Source organism: Theropithecus gelada, chromosome 5 (genome assembly GCF_003255815.1).
Source record: "Theropithecus gelada isolate Dixy chromosome 5, Tgel_1.0, whole genome shotgun sequence".
In the NCBI taxonomy this organism is placed as follows: Eukaryota; Metazoa; Chordata; class Mammalia; order Primates; family Cercopithecidae; genus Theropithecus; species Theropithecus gelada.
The window spans coordinates 182,154,382-182,180,389 of NC_037672.1; the positions used below are offsets into that span (position 1 = coordinate 182,154,382).

Below are 26,008 nucleotides of genomic sequence, written 5' to 3' on the forward strand. Positions count from 1 at the left end.
AAATAGAGTACATTTCCATCATTCTAGAAAATTTGCCTCATGCTCCCCTTTGATCAACACCGACCCTTCTTGGTATCACTTCGTTTTGCCTCTTCTAAAAGTTTATGGAAATGGAACCATACAGTGTGTATTCTTTTATGCCTGGCTTCTTTCACTCAGCATAATGTTTTCGCGATTCATCCATATTGTGTGTACCAGTTTATTCTTTGTTACTTTTCGGTGGGTGGTATTCCATTACACTGATCCAGCTATCACAATATGTTTATCCTTTCTCCTGTTGGACATTTGGGTTATTTCTAAGTTTTGGAAAGTTAGTCAATAGTTGCTATCAACAAGTATTTCAGTGGACATACATTTTTATTTCTCTTGGATAAATATCTAGCAGTAGAATTGCTGAGCCATACGATAGTTGTATGTTTAACTTTATAATAAATTACCAAACAGTATTCCAAAATGATTGTATCTTTTTAGACTCTCACGAACAATTTATGAGAGTTCCGGTTGTTTCATATTACCACCAACATTTGCTGTTGTTTTGTTCCTCTTTTAGCCATTCTGATGGGTGTATCTTACTGTGGCCTTAAATTATGTATCCGTACTGACTATGATATTAAACACCTTTTCATGTGTTATTGACAGTTTTCAGATTTGTATTTGTGATGTGTCTATTCGAGTCTTTCTTTTTTAAACTTAAATTTATTTATAGTTTTTAAAATATCTGGATTCATGTCTTTTGTTAGATACAGATAGAATTTATCTCCTAGTTTGTAAATTGCCTTTTGTTTTCTTAATGCTATCTTTGAGTTGATGTATTCAATTTTGATAAAGTCCAATTTACCAGTCTTTTCTTCCTGTCTGTTCTTTAGATAGATAGGATGATGATTATTTTTTTTCAAGTTCACCAGTTTTTTTTTCTGTCTCGTCTCCAATCTGTAGTTAAGCGCATCCAGTGAAATTTTTTTTTTTTTTTTTTTTTTTTTTTTTTTTTTGAGACGGAGTCTCGCGCTGTGTCACCCAGGCTGGAGTGCAGTGGCGCGATCACTTTGTGCTTTTCATGTCTAGAATTTCCATTTGGTTCTTTTTTCTTGTTGTTGTTTCTGTAATTTTTGCTTCTCTGCTGAGATTCTCTCATCTGTCAATTATTATGACATTTTTATTTTTAATTTCTTGAACATATTTTGTAGTAGCTGCTTTAAAGTTCTTTTATGCTAATTCCAACATCCGGGCTATCTTGATGTTGGTTTCTGTTAATGGCTTTTTCTCTTGACTAGATGTCACTTTTTGGGGGTTTCTTCTGATGTCTAGTTGTTTTTTATTGTATACTGGACAATGTGGATGCTGCTTTTTAGACATTCTAGATTCTGTTATCTTCCTCTGAAGAGTTTTTTAGTATACAGTTTAATTAATGGTTGATCACCTTGAAGATACTTGGTTTTTTATACATTTTCTTAGGATGGCTGTGTTTGGATTTTGTCCTTAATCTAAAGTGAATCCCTCAGTCTGGGGACATAGACTTAACTCCTCTGGTTCATGGCCTGTCCACAATTGCAATGAAAAGCCCAACACCATTAGTGGAATTCTAGCTCCAAACTCTGTCTCCCCGGTGGACAGTAGCTGGAGTATCTGCTCAGGTCTTTGAGTTTTCCGGCTGTTGCTTTCCACTGGTCTCCTGTCGTCTTACCCCTATACATGTGTAGTTCACAGTTGACAATTTTACGTGTGTAGTTCACAGTTGACAATTATACATGTGTAGTTCACAGTTGGCAATGAGTTTGAGAATCTGTACTTAGATTTCATGGCGTTTATTTCTTGGCTTTATTTTCAGCAGCCCTGGCAACTCTTAAATCTGTTTCCTGATATATTTAAAAAAAAAAAAAAAAAAAGACCTTCTCTTCCAGTGTACTGCCTGTACCTCTAAGACTGCTGTTGCCTGTAGGGAAAAGCTGTGTGTAAACATGGATCTTACCTAGTGCCATTCCTTTCTTTCAATAATAGATTCCCTTCTAATTGCTAAGTTTGGTTGCTCTCAGTGCTTTTATGTACAGATGGTTCCTGATTTATGATAGTTCAGATTATGATTTTTTTACTTTTGTGGAGTGGGATGGGGGTGTTATTAGGATGCAACTCCATCATAAGGTGAGGAACATCTGTAGTTTTTTAATATTTTTTCCAGATTTCCAAATTATTTTCTATAGGAAGGTTAGTCTGATATAAGCTATTCTACCACCCCTGGAATTAGAACTCTGCCCTTAATATTAAAAAATTTTTTAATTGTGTTAAAATAGACATAAAATTTATCATTATAACCATTTTAAGTATATAGTTCAATAATGTGTTGTGTGTGTGTGTGTGTGTGTGCGCGTGTGTGTGTGTGTGATGGAGTCTTGCTCTGTTGCCCAGGCTGAAGTGCAGTGGCATGATCGCGGCTCACTGCAACCTCCGCCTCCTGGGTTCAAGCAATTCTTGTGCCTCAGCCTCCCAAGTAGCTGACATCATAGGCACACACCACCATGCCCAGCTAATTTTTGTATTTTTAGTAGAGATAGTGTTTCACCATGTTGGTTAGGCTGGTCTCGAACTCCTGACCTCAAGTGATCTGCCTGCTTAGCCTCCCAAAGTGTTGGGTTCATAGGCGTGAGCCACCGCGCCTGGCCTTAGTTCAGTAGTGTTAAGTACATCCACATTATCATGCAACCAATCTCTAGAACTGTTTTCATCTTGCAAAACTGAAACTCTTTACTTGTTAAGTGACAACCCCTTTCTCTTCCTCCAGCCCCGGTAACCACTGTTCTACTTTTTGTCCCTGTGAGTTTGGCTACTCTAAGTATCTTACCTAAGTGGAATCATATAGTATTTGTCTTTTTGTGTTTGGCTTGTTTTACTTGATGCCCTCAAGTTTCATCCGTGTTGTAGCATGTGACAGGATTTCCTTCTGTTTTCAGGCTGAATGATATTCCATTGCATGTGTGTGTGTGTGTGTGTGTGTGTGTGTGTGTATATGTGTGCCACATTTTGTTTATCCATTCACTCGTCAGTGGATGCTTGGGTTGCTGTCCACCTTTTGGCTATTGTAAATGATGCTGCTATGAACATGAGTGTCTCTTTAATTTTTGAAGACTTAGAGATTTATCTGTATTTAGACGTGACCTTTATTTTAGACCAGTTTGTTTCAGAAGTACTTGTGGGGGAAAAAAAAAAAGACAGGATAAGGGTTGAGGCTTAGTTGGCAAAAACATTATCCTCAAGCTAATTTGTATTCATTGGTTTCTTCTGAAAGGAAAATGTTTTCCAAAACCTTTGGGTAAGCGTTTTAGTTTATTATACTTCGCCATTTGTTTTTAAACCACATTCTTAATGTTCAAAATTTTTTTTTTTTTACCTGTCCTTTGCTTTAAAGCGGTTTTCAGGGAAAAGCTGCTGAAGTTGCGCATTATATAATCTTAACAGAAGGAGAGCTAGTAGCTGCTAGAAAGTTAGTTATTGGGAGTAAAATGCATGCATTTGGCAGTAGTTATTCAACAGCAACAACAAACAAAACTAGAATCACCTTCCAAGAAAAATTTGACCAGTTAATTTTATGGAGAATTAGAATCTAGAAATGTATGTTGAGAAGGCTAAGAGGTTTCATCAGCATGTAGAAAATCTTTAGTGGTTATAATTTGTATCTCGGGAGTGGTTTGATTTACATTTCTAAACCCGACACCAATATATTTAATTGGAATTCAGAATGTTATTAACTAGCTATAATAGATTTAATATTAATCAAATTGAGGGTCTCGTACATTTGCAAAACATTAAATAATATACTTGTTAAGGCTGAAGTAATTTGAGTTCAGTTATATTAAATGCTTATGAAATTTTTTTTTTTTTTTTTTTTTTTTTTGAGACGGAGTCTCGCTCTGTCGCCCAGGCTGGAGTGCAGTGGCGCGATCTCGGCTCACTGCAAGCTCTGCCTCCCGGGTTCCCGCCATTCTCCTGCCTCAGCCTCCCGAGTAGCTGGGACTACAGGCGCCGCCACTTCACCCGGCTAGTTTTTTTCTATTTTTTAATAGAGACGGGGTTTCACCGTGTTAGCCAGGATGGTCTCGATCTCCTGACCTCGTGATCCGCCCGTCTCGGCCTCCCAAAGTGCTGGGATTACAGGCTTGAGCCACCGCGCCCGGCATTATGAAATATTTATCTAAAAATCTCCTCCTTGGAAGCTAATTTAAACTAGAGAACATTATGGTACTATTTTATCTTTATGTATCTATTTTATTGTTTTTAGAGTGTGTAATTTAAAAACATTTAAAGAGTTAAGTACCATATAAGGCATGCATATGTGTCTGCAGGTATACATGTTCTACATGTTTGTGAGTAGATATTATGACTAAATTTGTGCTTGTGTTGTAGCTCAGTATGTTAGGATTTAAGTCTTTACAGATTGAATTACAAAGAAGAAAGAAGTAATAGTCAAAAATGCAGAGCAAAATAATATACTCCAGGTTTCTATGGAACCATAAGAAATACGAAAGCTACAAATGCTGTGAGTGAAATGGCACACTTGAGGAAAGTGATCGAAGCATATGACTGCTCTGTTTTGCTAGCCAGTTTAAAATGTAAAACTATATTTTAGGGGTTCAGATCTAATATGAATGAACTCTTGAGAAGTCAGAACAGTTACCCTTCTGTACCAGATAACTTCAGAAATTTCTCCAAAAGCTACATTTATCAGAAAACTGACAGAAAATAGAAAAAAAAAGACTTCTAAAAATCTTTTTGACTTACTATTAAATCTCAACAGCTCTATTGCCTAATTTTCACTAGCCTACCTTGAACTATCTCCAGTGTGGACCAGATAATTGTATAATTATTGAGTATATGTTATTTGTTCAGTGGTGTGTTGAATGTTAAATTGAAAGTTCTTGAATTGAAAATATAATTCTTCATGAGATTGTATCTTTTCAAGACCTTGGGGATGCTGACCTCAGACTGTCTTATAAAAGACACTGTCTGCCACACAAAATACTCTGAAAAACAAAAACCCAAACGCCACATACAAAAAAACTCACTGTCTGAATATCTTAGAATTAAAGGCCATGACCCTCATTTTTTGCAATTAATGTTACAGACTTTTTTTTTTTTTTTGGAGATCAAGTCTCACTCTGTTGCCCAGGCTGGAGTGCAGTGGCATGATCTCAGCTCACTGTAACCTCCGCCTCCCGGGTTCAAGTGATTCTCGTGCCTCAGCCTCCCAAGTAGCTTGGGACTACAGGGATGAGCTACCAAGCTCGGCTAACTTTTGTATTTTTAGTAGAGACGGGGTTTCACCATGTTGGCCAGGCTGGTCTTGAACTCCTGACCTCAGGTGATCCACCCGCCTTGGCCTCCCAAAGTACTGGGATTACAGGCGTGAGCCACCATGCCCAGCCCACATATACATTTCAAGGTGAGTACACTTCAGCTAGTTTTGATTGGCTCTTAATGCTTTTCTGAGTTTCAGTGGTAAATATGCCTATAGTAATGGTTATACACAGGATCATAACTTGAAAACAATCATGACAGCAGAAGATACTGCAAGGTCATTGTCAAAGTATAACAGAAGTTTTATGGAGAACAGAACTTGTGTATAGAACTTTTAACAGCTTTGGAACAGGTCCTGGATAAGGCAAACCTTATGTGGTAGTCTTTTTTCCAAGGCCCGCCGTATGGCTGTTCCAGGTGTCTGGCTGTCTCGGAATTAGATGGTGGCACGGAGGAAGCAGGGCTCGCGTGACTTCTCCCACCCTTTAGAAAGCTCAACTCATCAAGTTCTAGTTCGTGCTTTTCTCCCAGTGACATGAAATATGTGTACTTTTTTTTTTGGATAAGTAAATAGCTCTATCAATCACATAAACTAATAACCCCAAATCTTTCCAGAAGATGACTTTCCATTGCGTTTTAAAACTTTACAAACCATAAAACACCATCTAAATGAACAATAGAATTGTTGTTGTTGTTTATCATTGTCATTGTCAGACAAGTTTCTGGTTGAATGAGGACTGTCTCTTTGTTCTAAGAGACCCAGGCCGTGGACTTTTATGACCCATGGGGCTCTACCTCATGGGCAGGACATGTATCTCTGAATTGTATTTCTGAATTGCTCAGGGGAAAAGGCAAGGGTAGAAAAAATGGCCCTCTTGAAGCTCTCTTTCTTATACTGTTTACTTAGCTCATTCCTTTTCTGAAAATTTGTGGGTAGCAATTACCTAACATCCTGTTGTCTAGACTAACTTGGGAGCCTTTTAACTTGTGTCCTCATCTATAGTTTTTCTCTACTTTGTTTTCCTAAATCCTGTTTTCAGTTTAACCTAACTAAAACTAAAGTTTCCATCATGTTACATCATTCTTTATAATCTCCAGTGGCCTCCTTTTTACCAACTCATTTATTTGAGAGCAGTTCTAAAACTAGATATACTTGAATGACAATAGCACCTGAATTTGTGTTGGGTGTTATCATGGCTTTAGAAGGAAGATTTTTTTGCCTGGCAGTGGGGATAAGTGTTCTTTCATTTCTCATTGTGATTAATTATATTGTTTCTGTGTATTTCTTTTTTTTTCTTTAGTTGGCATCTTGATCTTGAATGTTTATTTCTTAATAAAAGCCATGAAATAATTTTATGGTTATGAATTTCTCTGTCTCCTTAAATTGGCCCGTAGGGTATGTTTCATTTTGTTCATATGTGTACTTGTGTAAATTAGTTTATATGGTTATATAATTTATATTTAGAATCATGGCTTTGTTTTCTTCTTCTTTTTTTTTTTTTTTTTTTTTTTTTGAGACAGTCTCGCTTTGTCACCCAGGCTGGAGTGCAGTGGCGCAGTCTTGGCTCACTGCAACCTACGCCTCCCAGGTTCAAGTGATTCTCCCGGCTCAGCCTGTGGAGTACCTGAGATTACGGGCGCCCACCACCATGCACGGCTAATTTTTGTATTTTTAGTAGACAGAGTTTCACCACGTTGGCCAGGCTGGTCTGGAACTCCTGACCTCAGGTGATCTGCCTGCCTCAGCCTCCCAAAGTGCTGGGATTACAGATGTGAGCCACCGCGCCAAGCCTGTACTTTTTATATTTAAGTTATGTATAGTTTTATGATACTTAGTTTGAAGAGAAGCATCGTTGCTGGGATTACAAGCCTGAGCCACTGCGCCTGGCCTCACCTGTTGGTTCTTTGTGTCTTGTACAGCAGTTTTACAAAGTACAGCCTTTTACATATATTTTTTCATGTAAATGTGTTTTAAACAAACTGGATATCCAGTGGACGAGGATGCTATTTTAGGTTTTGCCTGTCTTTTACTCATGCAGCTATCTTGTTCACCTATGTGCAGGACTACAGTGTGCTGAGTAGAAAGAGTGACTGGCAGGTAGGAGACTTGGCTTTGCCACCTCTTTGAGCAAGTTACTTCACTTCTTTGAGCCTCAATTTCCTGAAGGGATGAAACTCACTCCCTGTGTAGGAACCACGGTCTATATGCTTGTTGCCAATAAATGAGATGATAGCATGAACCCATTCCTGTTTTTGCAGTTTCATCTGGGTCAGAAACCATTTCCGCTGTTTTTCCTTAATGGAATCATACAATTTAGGGATGAGATGTAGCTACCTCTTGCAAGATCTAGAAAACGTAACAGCCATATATTCAAATTAATATCTGAAAATGAGCAGAAAATGACTGAGTTTCAGATGCCTTGTTTTCTGGTTTTGCTTTTGTTTTACCTTCCCTTTTGTGTCCAGTGCTTAGTGATACGGATATTGATTCCACCTTACATACTAGAAGCCCTCTATAAATTGTATTTGCTGAGTAGTAAAAGATCGAGGTAGTATCTTTTTTTCGGTCTTTGGCAATTAATTGTTCTCAGCTGGAAGGCACAGTTATCTTATCCCTACAACTGAGGCCACTGGAATCACTCTGAAAATTTATCTAAACCTTTGTATCATTGTTTGTGAACAAAAATCTTAATGCTGTGGCATATTTTTGAGTTATGGGATTTAAAATGCTGTTTTATAAATTATTATAAAGCTGAATCGCAAGAATACTGGAAATGTGAAAAAACCTTGAATGTACGTCCATGGTTGATATTCAGCCATGGAAAAAGCCATCATAGAATATTAGTACAAAAATTGTGCTTCCTTTGACCTGTAGGCACTTGCAAATATGTGATTCCATTGTGATTCAGTTTTCTAAGAAAATTGACTCCCTCTCCCCACCATACAATCCCTCCCCCCAGAAGCTCACCTAAATTTCTTTCTTTTTTCTTTTTTTTTTTTCTTTCTTTGAGTCAGGGTTTTGCTCGCTCACCCGGGCTGGAATGTAGTGGCGCTGTCTTGACTCACTGCAGCCTCCACCTCCCAGGCTCAAATGATCCTCCCGCCTGAGCCCCAAGTAGCTGGGAATATAGGCGTGCGCCACCACATCCGGCGAATTTTTGTATTTTTTGTAGAGATGGGGTTTTGCCATGTTGCCCAGGCTGGTCTCAAGCTCCTGGGCTCAAGTGTTCCTCCCACCTTGGGCTTCCAAAGTTCTGGGATTACAGCCGTGAGCCACTGCTCCCAGCCAATTTATTATTCTTAAGCTTCTAAATTGGCGTGTAGTGGCCAAGATGCATAAAATGAACCCCAAATTCTAAGCTAAAAACTTGTTTGACAATTATAGGTTAGTTGTTCATAGGGAATTGTGAAGTAGATCTGGTTCATGTAGGATTCCCAGGGATAAAGTAGCGTGCAGACAAGCAAAGAAAAGCAGGAGGATAAATTATTTATCTGAAATGATGTATAGTCACATCTGTAATTAAGCCCAATCAAATAGAGTTTGAAAAGTTAAAAAAAAAAACTCTGAGAAACAAGTGATAAAAAATGACCTCGGTACCCTTGAGGTGGAGCAGGATTGTGTAGCTAAATGTTTTTCTCTCTTGGGGCCCTGTGGGGAGTCACCACCAAGCCCACCAATATTTTATTTTTGAAAAGACGTAGCTTCTTGCAGACATCACGCTGGCTTCAGCTTCTTTCTATATAGGCTTTAGAAATAGTGCTGTCCAACACAGTAGAGCACCCCAAATGTGGCTGGTTCAAATTGAGATTGCTGAAAGAATAAAATATATACCAGATTACAGAGCTTGGTATGAAAAAAAGCAAAGTATTTTATTTTAAAAAAGGTTTTAAATATTGATTACATGTTGAAATAATATTGTGAATATATTTTGTTAAATGAATATATTTTGTTAAATGAATATATTATTAAAGTGAATTTTACCTGTTTCTTTATACTTTTTTATTGTTTATCTTATTTTTTATGAGCTTCTTGTTGTGGTATCTTTTTACTTTTTTAATGTGTCTTCTAGAAAACTTAAAACTTACATATGTGGCTCTCATATTCATATTAGATAGCACTGGTCTATGGCTAGGCTTTCCTAATTCCGAAGCACAGAATTAAGAACATAGGCACTAGAAATCTTCCAAAGAAGGCGATTGGCCACAGAGGCTGAGCCTAGTGTGATATCCAAGACTAGTTTATGGGATTCTTCCTATGTTAGTTGAGGTTTTGTTACGAGACAGAAAGCACAATGTAATTGAACAGGGAGAGTTAAATATAAAGAATTATTAATGTACAACATGGGATTAAGTACTAAGGAGTAAAGAGACACTAAAGAATATAGAAAGAGCAGATATTGGGAGCAGCCATTCCCGCTAGGGCTGAGGCAGAGCACCTTAGGACAGAATAAATTTGGAGGAAGTTTCCTTCTCTACCTTGGAATTGAGATCCAGGCCTTGGAGAAGGCACAACCTTGGCCCACTTGATGGTGAAGAAGGTTGAGCAGATACCACAGGCGAGGGGGAGCCACCTATAGGATGCCAGCAGAATTCTCTCGGAAACTGCCCTGTGGATGGCACTGGAACTCACTATTGGGGTAAACACCCTCGGGTGCCATGCGTGCTGCTAAATGTAGCAGGAACAGAGAAGAACACACAGGAACTGGGGAGAGCAGCCCCTTCCTCCTCCAGTTGCCCTCCAGCATGTGCTACTGATAGACTTAACGTTATGCCAGTGGGCAAAGAAACTGATGGTGTTTGCAGGGCCCAGCTCCAGGATCATAGAGCGGGACAAAAAGGCTGAATTCGGAGCGGAGAGGCAATAGATTGATAATGGGTGCACTTCATAAGTGTATTGCTCTGATTTTTTAATAAATTTAGGTAGTTTGGCACCAAGATGGAATATTTTAAAATAGGGCTCTGTAGGAAAATTTAGGACGTGGTCACCATACCTAAACATTCTAGTTAGATGATAATCTTTCATTTTAAAAGACTTAGGAATTCTCATGAGTTCTGTTTTCTCCTCTCTTTAATTTTAAACAGTGAATATTAATAGTTAGGTGGCCAATTTCCAGTAGAAATGCGGTCTTGGTGTTTGCTTCTTTCATTTGTTTTACTCATTGCTTTGTTTATTCCTGGTAGTGTTCGACTACAGTTATAGAGATTACATTCTGTCCTGGTATGGAAACCTCAGCAGAGATGAGGGACAACTTTACCATCTGCTCTTGGAAGACTTTTGGGAAATTGCCAGACAGCTGCACCACAGACTGAGTCACGTGGATGTGGTTAAAGTTGTCTGCAATGATGTTGTGAGGACTTTACTCACTCATTTCTGTGACCTGAAAGCTGCTAATGCCAGGTAACTGTTATAAGCAACTTACCCCCTTTTTTTGCATTACATTTTTTTTTTTTAATTGAATAAGGGGTCAAAGTCAAGATAAAACTCTAGAATATTCTGCCTATTGCTGGCACTTGCTTGAAAATGTAGATTTATTAAGGGGGAATAATTATTGTGTTCTGATAGAGTAGTTTTGTTTTTCACTTTCTGCTGGAAAACCACTTATAAATACAATTAATTCTATAAATAAACAGTAAAATGAATTTTACTGAGCCAGCACTGTGATGATCTTATAGTATTATGAGTACCTAGACATAAAAAATTTAAATATAGTGTTTTCTAGCATGAGCACAGTGAATGAGTTTACAGTATTTAGACAAATTTAAATATGGTTCATGTTTCTTTTTGTGAGTCCTGTGTTGAACTCTGTTGCATCACAATATCCTGAAAACTGATTTTCAAAGGTACTTAATATTGGAGCCTCTGGGCTTTAACTAGAGAAATTTCATTATGAAAGTAGCTAATATTTAGGCTTATTAGCCCTTTGTATTGTCACATAACAGTTGTACATATTGGAGCTTGTAGGCTTTGATTAGAGAAATCTCATTATGAAAGTAGCTAATATTTAGGCTTGTTAGCCCTTTGTATTGTTATGTACCTAACAATTGTACATAAAAAGCTGCCAACTGAAATGAGTAGCCTTCTGCCTGTGTGGATATGGACACGGTTGGAACAGGAATGGGAATAGTTAATGTGGCCTATTCTCGCCTTCAGGGAAGAGGTAAAGTATTTAGATGACGTCACCCTTCTGCCCTGTGATGCTGTTCCTGTAGGCGACCTTGCTGCTGAATGCGGCTGTGCAGCAGGTCTCCATTCCCAGCTGTCTTGCCCCTTCCTGTGACTCTTCTTCCTTCCCTCAGATTTATGAGGCCAAAATCCACAGAGCCGTGACATGCCCACTGTTTTCCAGCTTGCCACCCCTGTGTTTTGCGAACTTTTTTTTAAAACTATGACCCACTGTGAGAAATTCACTTGATATTATGACCCAGTTTCATAAAACAGTACTTTTATTACCTCTAATAACTTTGACACTTTTTTTTAACATTTTAAAAAATTAATGTTTAAGACCAACTCAATTTTATTTTCTTACTTAAAAGTCACAAACTATGGTTTGAAAACCGTTACTGTAAAGCAGTGATTCTCAGACTTTTTGTTCCCAGGATTTCTCTACATTCTTAAAAGTTTCTGAGAACCTCAAGGAGCTCATTTCTATGGGTTCTATCTAGTGGCGTGCTGGAACTGGCTTGTACGGGCATGCAGGAGTGAACTGTGCACAGGTCTTCCCAACTTTTGGTTCAGTTATACCAGATTGGTAGCTTGAAATGGGCCGTGGTGAGGGTATTTACACCATGGAATGGGCAAATGATCCAAAGCAGAGCATTTTTTTTCTCAGGAGAGCCAACATTTACCATTTCACAACTCATCGTATCTATTGATATTTACCATATTTGATATTTAAAAACTAGGAATTTTTAAAGTGCAAGAGTACATGGTACACTTTTCCTTAGCCATAAGAATGATGATGTCATCTCACATCATGTAGCCTGTGGAAACTACTATGCTTGGAAGAATGAGAATGAAAAAGACAAATGACCTTTTTATATTACTACAGTTTTAACATCCCAGATCCCCTGCAAGGATCTTGGGGACACCCAGGAGTCTCTGGACCTCTGTTTGAAAACTGCTGCTTATAGAGAAAGTAACTTCCAGTAAGCGGGGAGGGGTGTGAATCAGTAAGGAAAGTGAGAGAAATAGGGCTCTTGGGTTACCTCCTAGAGTCTCAAAAGCTTCAGCCTCTGCTTTCGAAGTGTTCACCAACCTCTGCAAGCATCTGCTAATTTGCTGTGGTATCCATTATTTCAAGTGTTCCATAGTCCCTCTTGACAAATACTGTGAAAGACTTGTTTGAATTCAGTGAAAGCTCATTTGAAAGTATGTAAATGATGGTCCAATAGAGGACAGTATTCTATCTCTCTCTCTCCATATATATATATTATTTTTTATTTTTATTTTTTCTTTCAGACAGTCTCACTCTTTGCCCAGGCTAAAGTGCAGTGGTGTGATCTCGGCTCACTGCAACGTCTACCTCTCGAGTTCAAGAATTCTTGTGCCTTAGCCCCCCGAGTGGCTGGTATTATAGGCATGTGCTACCACACCCAGCTACATTTTGTATTTTTAGTAGAGATAGGGTTTCACCATGTTGGCCAGTCTGGTCTTGAACTTCTGACCTCAAGTGATCCACCTGCCTCAGCCTGCCAAGGTACTGGGATTACAGTGAGCTACTGTGCCGACTTGAGGACAGTATTTTAAATCAATGTTTATTCCAGTTAGAAAACTGATGGGTTTAGATTTGGGAGAAGAGCAAGTGGTTAGAAAAATTCAGTGGTTTTATGATTATCTAATTTCAACATGAGAATATATTTTTCATCCAGACGTTTACTAGCTTTTGAGATTACTGCTTTTGTGGATAATATAAATATATGGATAAAGCATCAGAATAATAGAAACAGAAAGTGATTTAATATTAGAAGCTCCTTCTCTTTGGGCTTCTAGTTTTCTTATGCCAAGGGTAGATTTATTTCACTGGCATCTGGGCTATGCCTAGAAGCTCTAGTTGATGATAAAGAATAAAGAACAAAATAAAGAAAAAAAAATTCTACCACATTTCTCATGGATTATGGATATTTGAAAAAGTACCAGTAGGTCACTGGCATTTTTCATATAGATGATTGTGTCCTGGAGAACTAATATTGTCCGTGTAGCATCTTATACAAACCATACAATCAGACCGGCAGACAGTGAGTCCAGGTTTAATGGCAAATAGCTGTATCTGCCTGCCCCAGGTCCACAGTGCTCTTGTCCTAGAAATCTCCAGTAGTGTGCAGATGTCTGTTGGCTGCAGAATGACTTTGGTAGCCTGGGTAGCACCCAATTGAATTGGCCACTATCAGACAAACAATAATAAATTGCCTTAATAAAACAACACATCGTTTTGTTGACTGGTGGGCAATTGTTCCTAGAGGCAGCTTTCCGGTCAGCCTGTATTTATTTCTAGAACATCATTCTATTGCCGCTTTAAGCCAATCTAGATCACATTTAATTCTTGCCTCTGCTTCCTCTTCCTTTGTCCCATCTGTCTTGCTCCAGCATGTTTTGGGAAAATCTAAAAATGATTGCTTTTATACTATTATTTCAATAGCATCTTTAATTTCATAGTTTTCTTCTTTGCTGGTCAAGTACTGGCATGCAGTTTGAGGGAAAAAAAGAGTGTGTTTTTTTTCGTGTTTTCCTTCTTTATCTCTGAAATGTTCTTTTTTATCTTTGTAATTTCTGATTGTGGTGTAATGTAGAGTTGGGACTTGAGATTGAAACAGAGCAGGACTTGAGAGGGTTATTTCTACCGCTTATTACCTCTGTGACGTTGACTGTTCACATAATCATTCAGATCTTAATTTTCTCATCTATAGAATACAAGTGATGATGTCTACTTTTTGGTGTAGGTAGGAGGATTAAGTCATTGTACATTTGAAACTTTTTTTTTTTTTTTTTTTTTGAGACGGAGTCTCGCTCTGTCGCCCGGGCTGGAGTGCAGTGGCCGGATCTCAGCTCACTGCAAGCTCCGCCTCCCGGGTTTACGCCATTCTCCTGCCTCAGCCTCCCAAGTAACTGGGACTACAGGCGCCCGCCATCTCGCCCGGCTAGTTTTTTGTATTTTTTAGTAGAGACGGGGTTTCACCGTGTTAGCCAGGATGGTCTCGATCTCCTGACCTCGTGATCCGCCCATCTCGGCCTCCCAAAGTGCTGGGATTACAGGCTTGAGCCACCGCGCCCGGCCATTTGAAACTTTTTAATAAATATTGAAGTCCTTTTGCTTACTCAAGGAATGAGAACCCAGAGGTAAGTAGTAGGAATTACACAAACAAATGATTGATCCACACGAAACACAACAAGGATGCTGCAAAGACTGATGGCTACAACCCACCAGAAGGCTAGCAGACGTCTCCTGCCACAGAAGCAGCCTCACCCCTCATGATGCTTTTTTGGCTTTGAAGCAATACTTGATGTCCGCTTTCTAGAGCACGTCTTAGGAATATCCTGCTCGGAGTTAGTGGAGGGATTCCAGGGAGAGATCTGCCTTTCCTTTTACCGTAGATCAAGCTGTTCTGGCCAGCCCTCTGGCCTTTGGCTCAGTCAGAAGGATTTTCCCTAACTTAGCTGTAGGAGGGAGAGGAACTTGTGGCAGTCTGAGCACCAGGCTCCTTTGTTGTCTGCCTTCCACTGATACGGAGAAGGCACTGTGTGCTCTTTGAGAGGGATTTTGATATTATTTAAATAAGCTTCTCTAGTAAAAGTGGATTTTTTTCCCCAACTTCCTCCAGTGCTTATTAACTAAATAGATATTTTAAAAAAGAATTACCTTTAAAAGTGCTTGACATGATAAAGGAGTAGCATCTTAGCCTTACTATAATAAAATATCAACCTAGCTGGCAGCAAAGCTAGAGTTTAAAATAATTGAAGATGCCTTTTTTAAAAAGTCAGCATATCAGTATATGCAAAAGGCTTCTTCTAAAAATTTCTTTTCATGTCGTTGGCTTTACACGTTAGGATAGAATTCCTCCAGGTCGTACAAGACAGAGGAAACCTTTCTTTTCTAGCGAGATACGCTCTAGAAACTAGTCTTCAGTCTCCAGTGCAAAACTAAATTTCAGTTAACACCTGAGAGGCACGAGTCATAAAGGCACTAATATGCACTACTTTCATTTCCTGTGCAGTACCTGGTATGTTTCTCTCCCTCTGTTTCATGTTTTTTCTCAGTGTTACCTACTAGTTACTGTAAGAATCTCTTATACTTTGTCTCCTTATCTAGAAGACATTAGAAAAAGCAGCATCACAGGCTTTCCTGAATCACTATCAAGATACTTTGGGAAGGGAAGTATAGAAAGTTCTGTTTGCCAGTCCTCTTCACTCAGATCTTCCAAATTAATGGTCCTGGGATGGAGTCAGTACTGACAGGGAGGTGCACAACCAAAGTTGTCAAGACTGGCTGAAAAATACTTGGGAGCCTCACAGAAGGCAATTTGCCAACAAGTTAGATAATGTGGAGTTTATAGACCCTCTGGCTCACTAGAAATACCAGTAAGCTTTTTATCCTGTGATCTCCCAGTCAGAAAGCAGGCTGGCGACCTTGGTTTATGCTTTGTTAGGTTTTTTTGAAAAATGAAGCTGGAGGTCACACTTAAGAAAACATCTAGAAGACTTAAAAATTACCTAAATAAATACTCGTACCTTTTTAGATTGTTGCTATGATTTTGGAATTATCTATGTACCCTTTGATGCTACTGAAGCTAGTCGTTATGATTTCATTTGAAATCCAGAAAGGCCATGTGTTTGCATGTATTCTAGCAAAAGTTTTCCAGGTTAGTTGATGGTTGAGGAAATTTGATTGTTGAGGAGATGGCAGAGTTACTATAACCAATGCGTTTCCCATTTGAAATATTTTTTACCTACTAGTACATAATTGAATTGTTTCTAGAAATTTCTCTCCTTCTTTTTCACTCTCTTTGTTTAGACATGAGGAGCAGCCGAGGCCTTTTGTGTTGCACGCATGCTTGAGGAACTCAGATGATGAAGTAAGATTTCTACAGACGTGTTCTCGGGTTCTGGTGTTTTGTCTCCTCCCCTCAAAGGATGTGCAGTCTCTCAGCTTACGTATAATGCTTGCAGAAATTCTCACAACAAAAGGTAGACTTGTACTGTTGATTTCACTAATTCAATAAGTGTGCAAACTAATGTGCTACATACTAATGTGAAAATAATTTGTATGACACCTATGCAGACCTTGTTTACTGTTGAACATACGGGATTTGAAGTATTTTCAAAATTTTGTTGTTATGTCTCTCAAAGTATTTGGCCACACAGGATAAACTTACATTTTTAATATGACATATTGCCAGATACATGGTCCATTATGTTGTATGTTTTGACACAGAAAACCAGTTCTTATGCTCTCCACAGGGAAGCATTCATTTGGGATAGCTTTTGAGTTATCTAGGCCAATAATATGTACATTAATGAAAGTATGCGTGTGTGTGTGTAATAGCTATATAATATCCATAGTGTGTATGTTTATATATTACGTGTGTGTGTAATAGCTATATAATATCCATAGTATGTATGTTTACATATTAGAGATGTGTGTGTATAATAGCTATATAATATCCATAGTGTGTATGTTTATATATTACGTACTCTGTGTGTGTGTGTGTGTGTGTATTCAAATTCTTTTTTTTTTTAAATAGAGGTGGGGGGTCTTACTATGTTGCCCAGGCAAGTCTTGAACTCCTGGGTTCAAGTGATCCTCCCGCTTAGGCCTCCCAAAGTGCTGAGATTACAGGTGGGAGCAACCATGCTTGAACCACAGTCAAATTCTGATTAGTATATTTACTTAAAATATCTTTGCTATATGATTTATTGGTAATGCCTATATAATAATGCATTGATTAACAACAGGGATATGTCTCAAGAAATGTGTCATTAGATAATGTCATTGTGCACATACCATAGAGTGTACTTACACACCTACATGGGATAGCCCACTACACACGGAGGCGATATGGTGTAGCCTATTGCTCCTAGACTGTGAACCTGTACACCATATTACTCTGCTGAATACTGTAGGCAGTTGTAATACAATGGTATTTGTGTATCTAAATATAGCAAAAGTACAATAAAAATACGGTATACAAGATAAAAAAATAGTACACCTATATAGGAGACTTACCATGAATGGAGCTTGCAGGACTGGACGTTGCTCTGAGTGAGTCTGAGTGAGTGGGGAGTGACTGTGAAGGCCTAGGACATGACTTTGCACCACTGCAGACTTCATAAACACTGTACACTTAGGCTACACTAAATTTATTTAAAATTTTATTTTCTTCAATAAATTAACATTAGCTTACTATAACTTTTTTTGCTTTATGAACTATTAATTTTTTTAACTTTTTGACTCTTGTAATTACAGTCATTTATCATCATTATCAAGTATTATGTACTGTACATAATTGTATATGCTGTATTTTTATACTATTGACAGTGCAGTTTTGTTCACACCAATGTGACATCATTAAATGCTAGAAAATTTTCAGCTTCATTATAATCTTATGGGGGCTACTGTCATATATTTGGTCTGTTGTTGACCAGAATGTCATTATGTGGTGCATGACTGTACATAATTTTGTGAACTTGGAATAAATAAAAAGGAACTGTGGCACAATATAATGTGATTACTCGAAAAAAGTTAACTGTATCCAAGGAAATGCTTAGTCAGGATAAGAGAAACTTTCCCTCATCTCAGTCTCAGACAAATAGCGTTGCGTTTGAGATGCAGTGATTATCTCATTTACTATCTCAGGATAAGCCAGCTGTGCCCATCAGCTATTATAACCAACCACAGAGCAAAGAGGAAGTTTCAAATCTAAAGTTAAAGGATGGCTTTGTAATAGTGTTACTGACTTTTTAACTTCCTCTCTAAGGTCTGTTTTAACCACTTGGGGAGAATGTTGACTTGCATCCTTTGGCAGACTAAGTTTGCCAAAACATATTGAAACTTATAAGTAATATAAATAAATAAAAGAAAAAATCAGTGTACCTAATTTTTTTTGTTGTTGTTGTTTTTTGAGACGGAGCCTCACTTTGTCGCCAAGGCTGGAGTGCAATGGCGCGATCTCGGCTCACTGCAACCTCCACCTCCTGGGTTCAAGCGATTCTCCTGTCTCAGCCACCTGAGTAGCTGGGATTACAGACGTGTGCCACCATGCCTGGCTAATTTTTGTATTTTTAGTGGAGACAGGATTTCACTGTGTTAACCAGGCTGGTCTCGAACTCCTGACCTCAAGTGATCCACCTGTCTCAGCCTCCCAAAGTGTTGGGATTACAGGTGTGAGCCATCGCGCCCAGCTTTAATTTTGATAGTTTTGTTAGCAACTTGAGTTCCAAACGACTTCCCTTCATTATTCCTTTACATTTCACTTACTTATTAAAATGACAACTTGATTATAGCCACAGATGATAACATATTTGGAGGGATAGGCAGCGGTATGTGTGCGCGTGTATACATTTTTGAATTGTTTATTGTATTATATAGATATTCCTCTGTTTGGCTATTTGGAAAATGTTTTCCAAATGTGGTTTCAATTATGTGATGTATAAACAATTCCCTTAAAGAAGAATACCTTTCTCAGTGGCGATTTGTTCTTCTTCCTGTAGTCTTGAAGCCGGTAGTGGAGTTACTGAGTAATCCAGACTACATTAACCAAATGCTGCTTGCCCAGCTGGAGTACAGAGAGCAGGTGAATGAGCATCACAAGAGAGCCTACACCTATGCCCCCTCTTATGAGGACTTCATCAAGCTCATTAACAGCAACTCTGATGTGGAGTTCTTGAAGCAACTAAGGTATTTGGTCTTCAATTATAGCACAGCAACAACTACTCATTATCATCCGCTGCCTAGTTAGGTTAAAAAAAAAAGTAGGCAGGGAAGCAGAAATAAAACAAGTCTATAAATCTTACTATTTTGTGACAGCTAAATTTATCCAGCATCACCTTAACAGTGTACTTAGAATGAATTTTTTCAAAGTATTAGGTTTTTCAAATACAGTTGACTCTTGAACAGTTTGGAAGTTGGGGGCACCCACAATCCCCATCGCCCCCACCCCCAGTCAGAAATCACATATAACATTTGACTTGGGCCTAGCACAGTGGCTCACACCTGTAATCCCAGCGCTTTGGGAGGCCGAGGTGGGCAGATCACTTGAGGTCAGGAGTTCAAGACCAGCCTGGCCAACACGGCGAAACCCCGTCTCTACTAAAAATACAAAAATCAGCTAGGTGTGGTGGCACATGCCTGTAGTTCCAGCTACTCAGGAGGCTGATGTATGAGAATCGCTTGAACCTGGGGGATGGAGGTTGCCGTGAGCTGAGATCATGCCACTGCACTCCAGCCTGGGTGAGAGAGCGAGATTCCGTCTCAAAAAACAATAAAAACAATAAAAATAAAAAATGACTCTCCGTATACTTAACTACTAAATACCTTACTGTTGCCCAAAGCCTTACCAATAACATAAAGTTATTGGCACCTACCTTGTATGTTATATGTATTATGTATTATATTCTTACAATAAAGTAAGCTAGAGAAAAGAAAATGTTATGAAAATCAGAAAGAGAAAATATATTTACTATGCAGTAAGTGGAAGCAGATCATCATAAAGGTCTTCATCCTCATCTCCACATGGAAGTACGCTGAGGAGGAGGAGAATAAGGAGGGATTTGTCTTGCTGTCTCAGGTGGCAGAGGCAGAACAAAATCCTGTGTAAGTGGACTCATGCAGTTCAAACCTATGTTTTTCAAGAGTCAGCTGTAATGAGGCTATAATAGATTGAAAGCTCTTCAGATGTCAGGAGTACCTGCTTAGCTGCTCAGATGACTACCTTAGAAAAGCTTTGGAAGGACTTGGAAGGACATCAGAAGGAGATGATGTGTTTTTAAATTACAGAGTAGAACATTGTGTTGGTTTTTGTTTGTCTTGGACAGTACAGAGGCTTGGGTTTGGGAATAAGAGGTTCTAGATTAATTATTTTGAGAAAACACATTTGAAAATACCATAGGAGTATCTTTATAGGGGAGCGCAATGTCCCTTGTTAGACCTGAGATATTTTAGAGGTGTTTATTTTTGTGTTTTTTTAATAGTATATACACATTTAGTATGATTATATAGTATTATCTAGTTTGTAAATTTTGTAGGCTTCTGTTTCTCTACCCTTCTTTTTAATGTTCCCAAATGATAATACATGGGAAAGAAAGAAAACTCTTATATGTTCATTTTGTTTTTCATTAATAGTTTTGGTAAATCCCTCATGGAAAAGTAAAATATTGGTTGAAATTGGGTGTTTGAATTAGTTGAGGTTTTTAAACTTGTGACATTCACTTGTGAACTGGGGTTAACGTTAAGATGACTCATGCTGTTTAATTTTCTGATTCGAATAAAACGCCATCTAAGGAGACATACCTTGTAGATGCCACTGTGTTCTTATACATGGTGTCATATCTTAATGTAGGTGTCACAGATACATAATGACGGGTTCAGTTTACAAATATATACCTCAAATACATAATGACGGGTTCGATGTAAATGGATTTGTTTACAAGTAGTTTAATTTTGGGTATAATAAAAATCTGATATAATATCTGGAGATTTTATGTTTCTCTTGCCATGCATAATTTTGAATAGGCTACATGATATTCTTTATAGATTTGTTTTTATTTATGTCTGAGTCTAGACATTTCTTTTTTGTAAGTGTGACACTTGAGCTAGAACCCAAGAGCCGGTATTCCAGGTTTGTTATGTGAGGCTTACAGGTTACATCCACTCAAGTCATCCTTATCCCAGCATCCTTTGATTCCTTTTAAAGCGTCATTCTATAAAAGTGAAAGAGCTTACAGTGGTGGAACACCCTTGTTGCCTCTCCTCTCCCTAAAACTGCACACACACACACCCCAAACTCTAGATGTAGGGATGCTATTCAAACCTATACTCGAATACTCATCCACCTGGTGCTTTCATGCCTGCCGTTCCCGGATTTGCTGTGCCTGGTGTGACAAGGTAGCATGATGACTATGCCCCACAACATTGTAATATCTTCCTAAGACATTGTTTATGAACACATAATTCATGTTGATAATTTGTGGCTTCATTGAATTCCTGAGCATTTTTCTTTAACCAAATAGTCTTTCCACAGTAAAGGCAGATGTGGACTATTTGGTAACCCCAAGCGAGTTTAAGATAACAATCGAGAGTCAACAGTGGCAGATTAAGAAAATCGGTATTCCTTGTTCTTACAGACTTGTGGGTGAGTGTTCTATTTTGTGTGCCAAACTGAAGATTCCAGCACTGCACATAGGGATGTATTTAATAGTTAATGGAGGAAACAGAAAGGCATGAGATTTTTTTTTTTTTTTTAAGAGACAAGGTCCTGTGGTGTTGCCCACGCTGGACAAACTCTTAGGCTCAAACAGTCCTCCTCCCTCAGCCTTCCAAGTAGCTGGCACTACAGGCGAGCTCCTGATTTTTTAAAAATCAGAACTAATTATTTTGAATGATCTACTACTGGTTCTCTAGCACCATCTGTTATTTTGCATCTTAACACAGTTCCGGTATTGTAAGATGAATGAATCTTGATAAAAATGAATGGTTTATCTTCTTCAAAATGTACCAGCCAAAGATTCAGAACTATTTAAATACTATATACCGTTCATCATCTGGTAGATAAAGAAGTAGCTCAAAAAAAAAAAAAAAAAAAAATCCTAGCACTTTGGGAAGCTGAGGAGGGCAGATTGCTTGAGCCTGGCAGTTCAAGACCAGCCCGGGGAACATGGCAAAACCCCATCTCTACAATAAAAAAACAATAAAACTATGGTGTACGCTGCTCCAGGATGATTGAACAGCTTACTTCTGTTGCAGTAGGAACATCATGGATTGAGCTTAACTTGATTGACCAAAGATTACACCGAAGTTCTGATTTTACGTTTTTCCTTTCCCTTCTGATATGTGATGAAACAAAAATAGTGTGAGCCCTTAACTCTTTCTCAAAGATCACTTCCTCTTGACATCATAAATAGGGCAAGATTAAAGGGATAGCGCCCTAGGTGCCCTGAGAAGCAGGCCCTTTGGTCTTGAGCACTGAGGGACTTAAGAGGCAGTAGAAGTGCTAAACTGAAGAATGCCTTTGAAAAAATGAGATATGATTCACATACCATAGAATTCACCACCTTTAAGTGTACAATTCAGTGGTTTTAGTGTATTCAAAGACTCTGTGACTGTCACTACTATGTAATTTCAGAATATTTTCATCACCCTAAAAAGAAACCCTGTGCCCACTAGCAGTCACTCCCCATTCCTTCCCTCCCTGCAGCCCTTGGCAACCACCAGTCTGCTTTCTGTCTCTATGGATTCGCCTAGTCTGGACATTTCGTATAAATGGAATCATGTAGTATGTGGCCTTTTGTGTCTGGTTGCTTTCACTCATTGTGTTTTCAAGGTTCATTTGCATTGTATAGCATATCAATTCTCCATTCCTTTTTTTGGCTGAATAATATTCCATGGTGTGAATATAGCACATTTGGTTCATCCTTTCACTAGTCCATGGGCAAGCTGGATCGTCTGACATTTAAAGGATGCCTTTTGAGTGACCGTTGAGCATCTTCAGTGACATTGTCGGTGACTTTTGATAAGTGAGAGTGAAATAAAATGTTGCAGTTCCTAACCTCTTTCTAGTATGGCCTCCTGCCACGGCATACCCACCGCCACCAAGGAGTGATGGGACACAGGCACCAGGAAGGTACATTCCTTTTGTGCACTATTCCCGTTCTGTGTGTTGTATGTTCCTCTGTCTTCCACCTTATTACTAGGCTTTGCGTTTCCAGCAGAGTTTGCAGAGTCAGTAGGAAGGGCACTTGGAGGTATTTGGATTAGATAATCGAGCTTGTCAGGGGTGACTAGTCTGTTAGAGGCAAAAGGAGTCCATTCTCAGATTTAATTAGGTTGGATCCTTTTACAAGGGATCTCAGCTCACTGCAACCTCTGCCTCACGGGTTTAAGTGATCCTTCCACCTCAGCCTCCCAAGTAGCTGGGACGACAGGCACACGCCACCACGCCTGATTAGTTTTTCCCATGTTGGCCAGGCTGGTCTTGAACTCCTGGCTTCAAGTGATCCACCCGCCTCAGTCTCCCAAAGTGCTGTAATTACAGGTGTGAGCCACCGTGCCCGACTGGAACTGTTTTCTTAATTCATAGACTGAGCTATTCTGGTACAATGGTAGTACTCTGCTATCTGACTTTATTGGTGTTTTATGTTACTAGCTTCAGATTGCTCTCAGTACGATTTTGGGATAGGCTGCCTGAGGCAGGTAATGCATTTTATTTAGACTAAGCAGTTGATATACCTATCCACTTTTATTTTTTACATATTTGAGAGATGCATATTTTCTAAAGGAAATAAAGTCCTTCAACTCTGTTAGGGCAGAATGCACTAAAAACAAACACAAGAAACCTTGAAGGTGATGTTTGTAGTCCTGGAATAGTTTGGTTATTTTCTGAATCAGCATGAAGTGCTTTCACAGTAGAACTAGAAATGCATCTTTCAAATATACTAACTTAGTGGTTTTAACCTTGACTGTATGTTAGAACCACGGAGACCTTTTTAAAAAGTAAGTTGTGTATCCCACTAGCTTTTAAGTTGTGTGTCCCACTAGCTTTTAAGTTGTGTGTCCCACTAGCTTTTAAGTTGTGTGTCCCACTAGCTTTTGTAGCTTTTCCTTCTTCTTCTTCTCTGGATGCAGGGTGTTGAAGTGAAGATATGGTGGTTATATTTGTGTGATATTTTGAATTTTCCATTGTTTTCTGGTAGGAGCAGTGACTGACTCTGCTAACAGCACAGGAGCCAAAAATGTGAATGCCATCGTGGTTCAGGATATTAAAGGGCAGCTAGATAGGTTTCCCACGGTTGGTGGGGGTGGTGAGGGATGCCACAGTCAAGGAAGGCAAACCAGAGCTCAGAATGAAGGTGCATCTATTAGTGAAACTCACAAGTGCCATTATACTAGAGAAAAGACTGAGTGTTCCCTTGTTTTGAAGATAAAGTGGGGTCAAAGCAAACATTACAGTAGAAATTAAAGGTCTGTCCTTTCAGAACCTCTTATAAAGGCGCGGGTGGCTTGTGGCCCAGGAAAGCATCCGGTGCTGCCTGCATTGTATAATCCTGCAGTGCATTGTAAACTGTGTGCTAATGAAAATGGTTTGCTCTTCCACAAGTAGGTGCCTCGGCTTCACCCCTAGGAATTTTTATCTAATTGGTCTGGAGGGGACTCCGGGCATCAGGATTTTTAAAAATCTCCCCGGGTGATTGTAACATGCAACTAGTATTGAGATTATCTTGTAAATGGAGTATTCTTCCACCTGCTTCCCATCTGAAGTCTTGACTAGACATCCTGTTGTGTGATTCATCGCACTCTAATTATTTGAAAACTGGTTGTACTATTTGAGATTCATGGAAACTCTGTTGAGGAGAATATCGACTGAAGTGGACACCTCATTTTTTTTACCACGTTTATTGCAATGAACAAAGGGTGTTTTCTCACTGACCTTCCGGAGAGACATTTTTAACCTAAGGTTTCTCAATCTTGGTAAAATTGACATTTGGGGCTAGATAATTCTTTATTGTGGGAGGTTGTTCTGTTTATTGTAGAATTTTTAGCAGTGTGCCTTGCCCCTGCCCACTGAATGCCAGCGGTATTCCGCTGTAGCCCTGCAGTTGCGACAAACAAAAATGCTTCCAGACATTGCCGAGTATCTTAGGGGGAAAAGCTGCTCCTGGTTGAGAGCCACTGGCTTCAACGCATGAATAGATTGGAGGTACTTAAATTACTTAGGATCCAATTCAGCTGAAGGTTACCAAAAACCTCCCAAATAATGATGGCATCCAAAGTATACCAGCTTTTTCCCCAGATTGATTGAGGTACGCGTGACCAATAAAAATTCTGTATATTTAAGGTGTACAGCGTCATTTATTTATTTAGAGACAGGTTCTCGCTCTGTTACCCAGGCTGGAGTGCAGTGGTGCAATCACAGCTCACTGCAGCCTTGACCCTCTGGGCTCAAGGGATCCTCCCTCCTGCCTCAGCCTCCCAAAGTGCTGGGATTACAGGGGTGAGCCACCATGCCTGGCTGATATTTGATGTATGTACACATTGTGGAGTAGTTACCGCAATCAAGCTAATTAACGTATCGATTACCTCACATGGTTACCTTTTTGTGTGTGTGGTGAGAACACCTAGAATCAACTCTTAGCAGATTTCAAGTATATCATACGGTATTACCAACTATAGTCACCACGCTGTGTGTTAGCTCTCCAGGAGTTACTCACCTTTGTACCCTTTAACCAGCATCTTCCAGTCTCCCTACCACCTTCAGCCCCTGGTAACCACCATTCTACTCTCTGCTTTTAGGAGCTGGACTGTTTCAGATTCTACATGTATGTGAGACGATGCAGTATTTGGCTTATTTTATTTAGCACAGTGTCCTCCAGGTTCACCCACATTGTTGCCAATGGCAGGGTTTCCATCTTTGTTAAGGCTGAATAGTAAAGCAGGCAGCCCAGGACTTGTGGTATGGGGGCTCCATCCTTCTCAAGGACCCAGTCTCCTTCCAGCTCACTGCCCTGCCATCCAGAGAGTAT

At 39.1% G+C, this 26,008-nt stretch overlaps 1 protein-coding gene across 1 annotated transcript in view; it reads left to right on the forward strand.

Moving 5' to 3' along the window:
* Positions 1–26,008, forward strand: part of SNX25 (sorting nexin 25) — a 145,096-nt gene that overhangs the window by 36,604 nt on the left and 82,484 nt on the right. Inside the window, exons 3-5 of the mRNA XM_025385144.1 lie at positions 10,465–10,681; positions 16,290–16,462; positions 18,986–19,172. Of these exons, the coding sequence (XP_025240929.1) occupies positions 10,465–10,681; positions 16,290–16,462; positions 18,986–19,172 (577 nt within the window). The remainder of the gene's footprint in view (positions 1–10,464; positions 10,682–16,289; positions 16,463–18,985; positions 19,173–26,008) is intronic.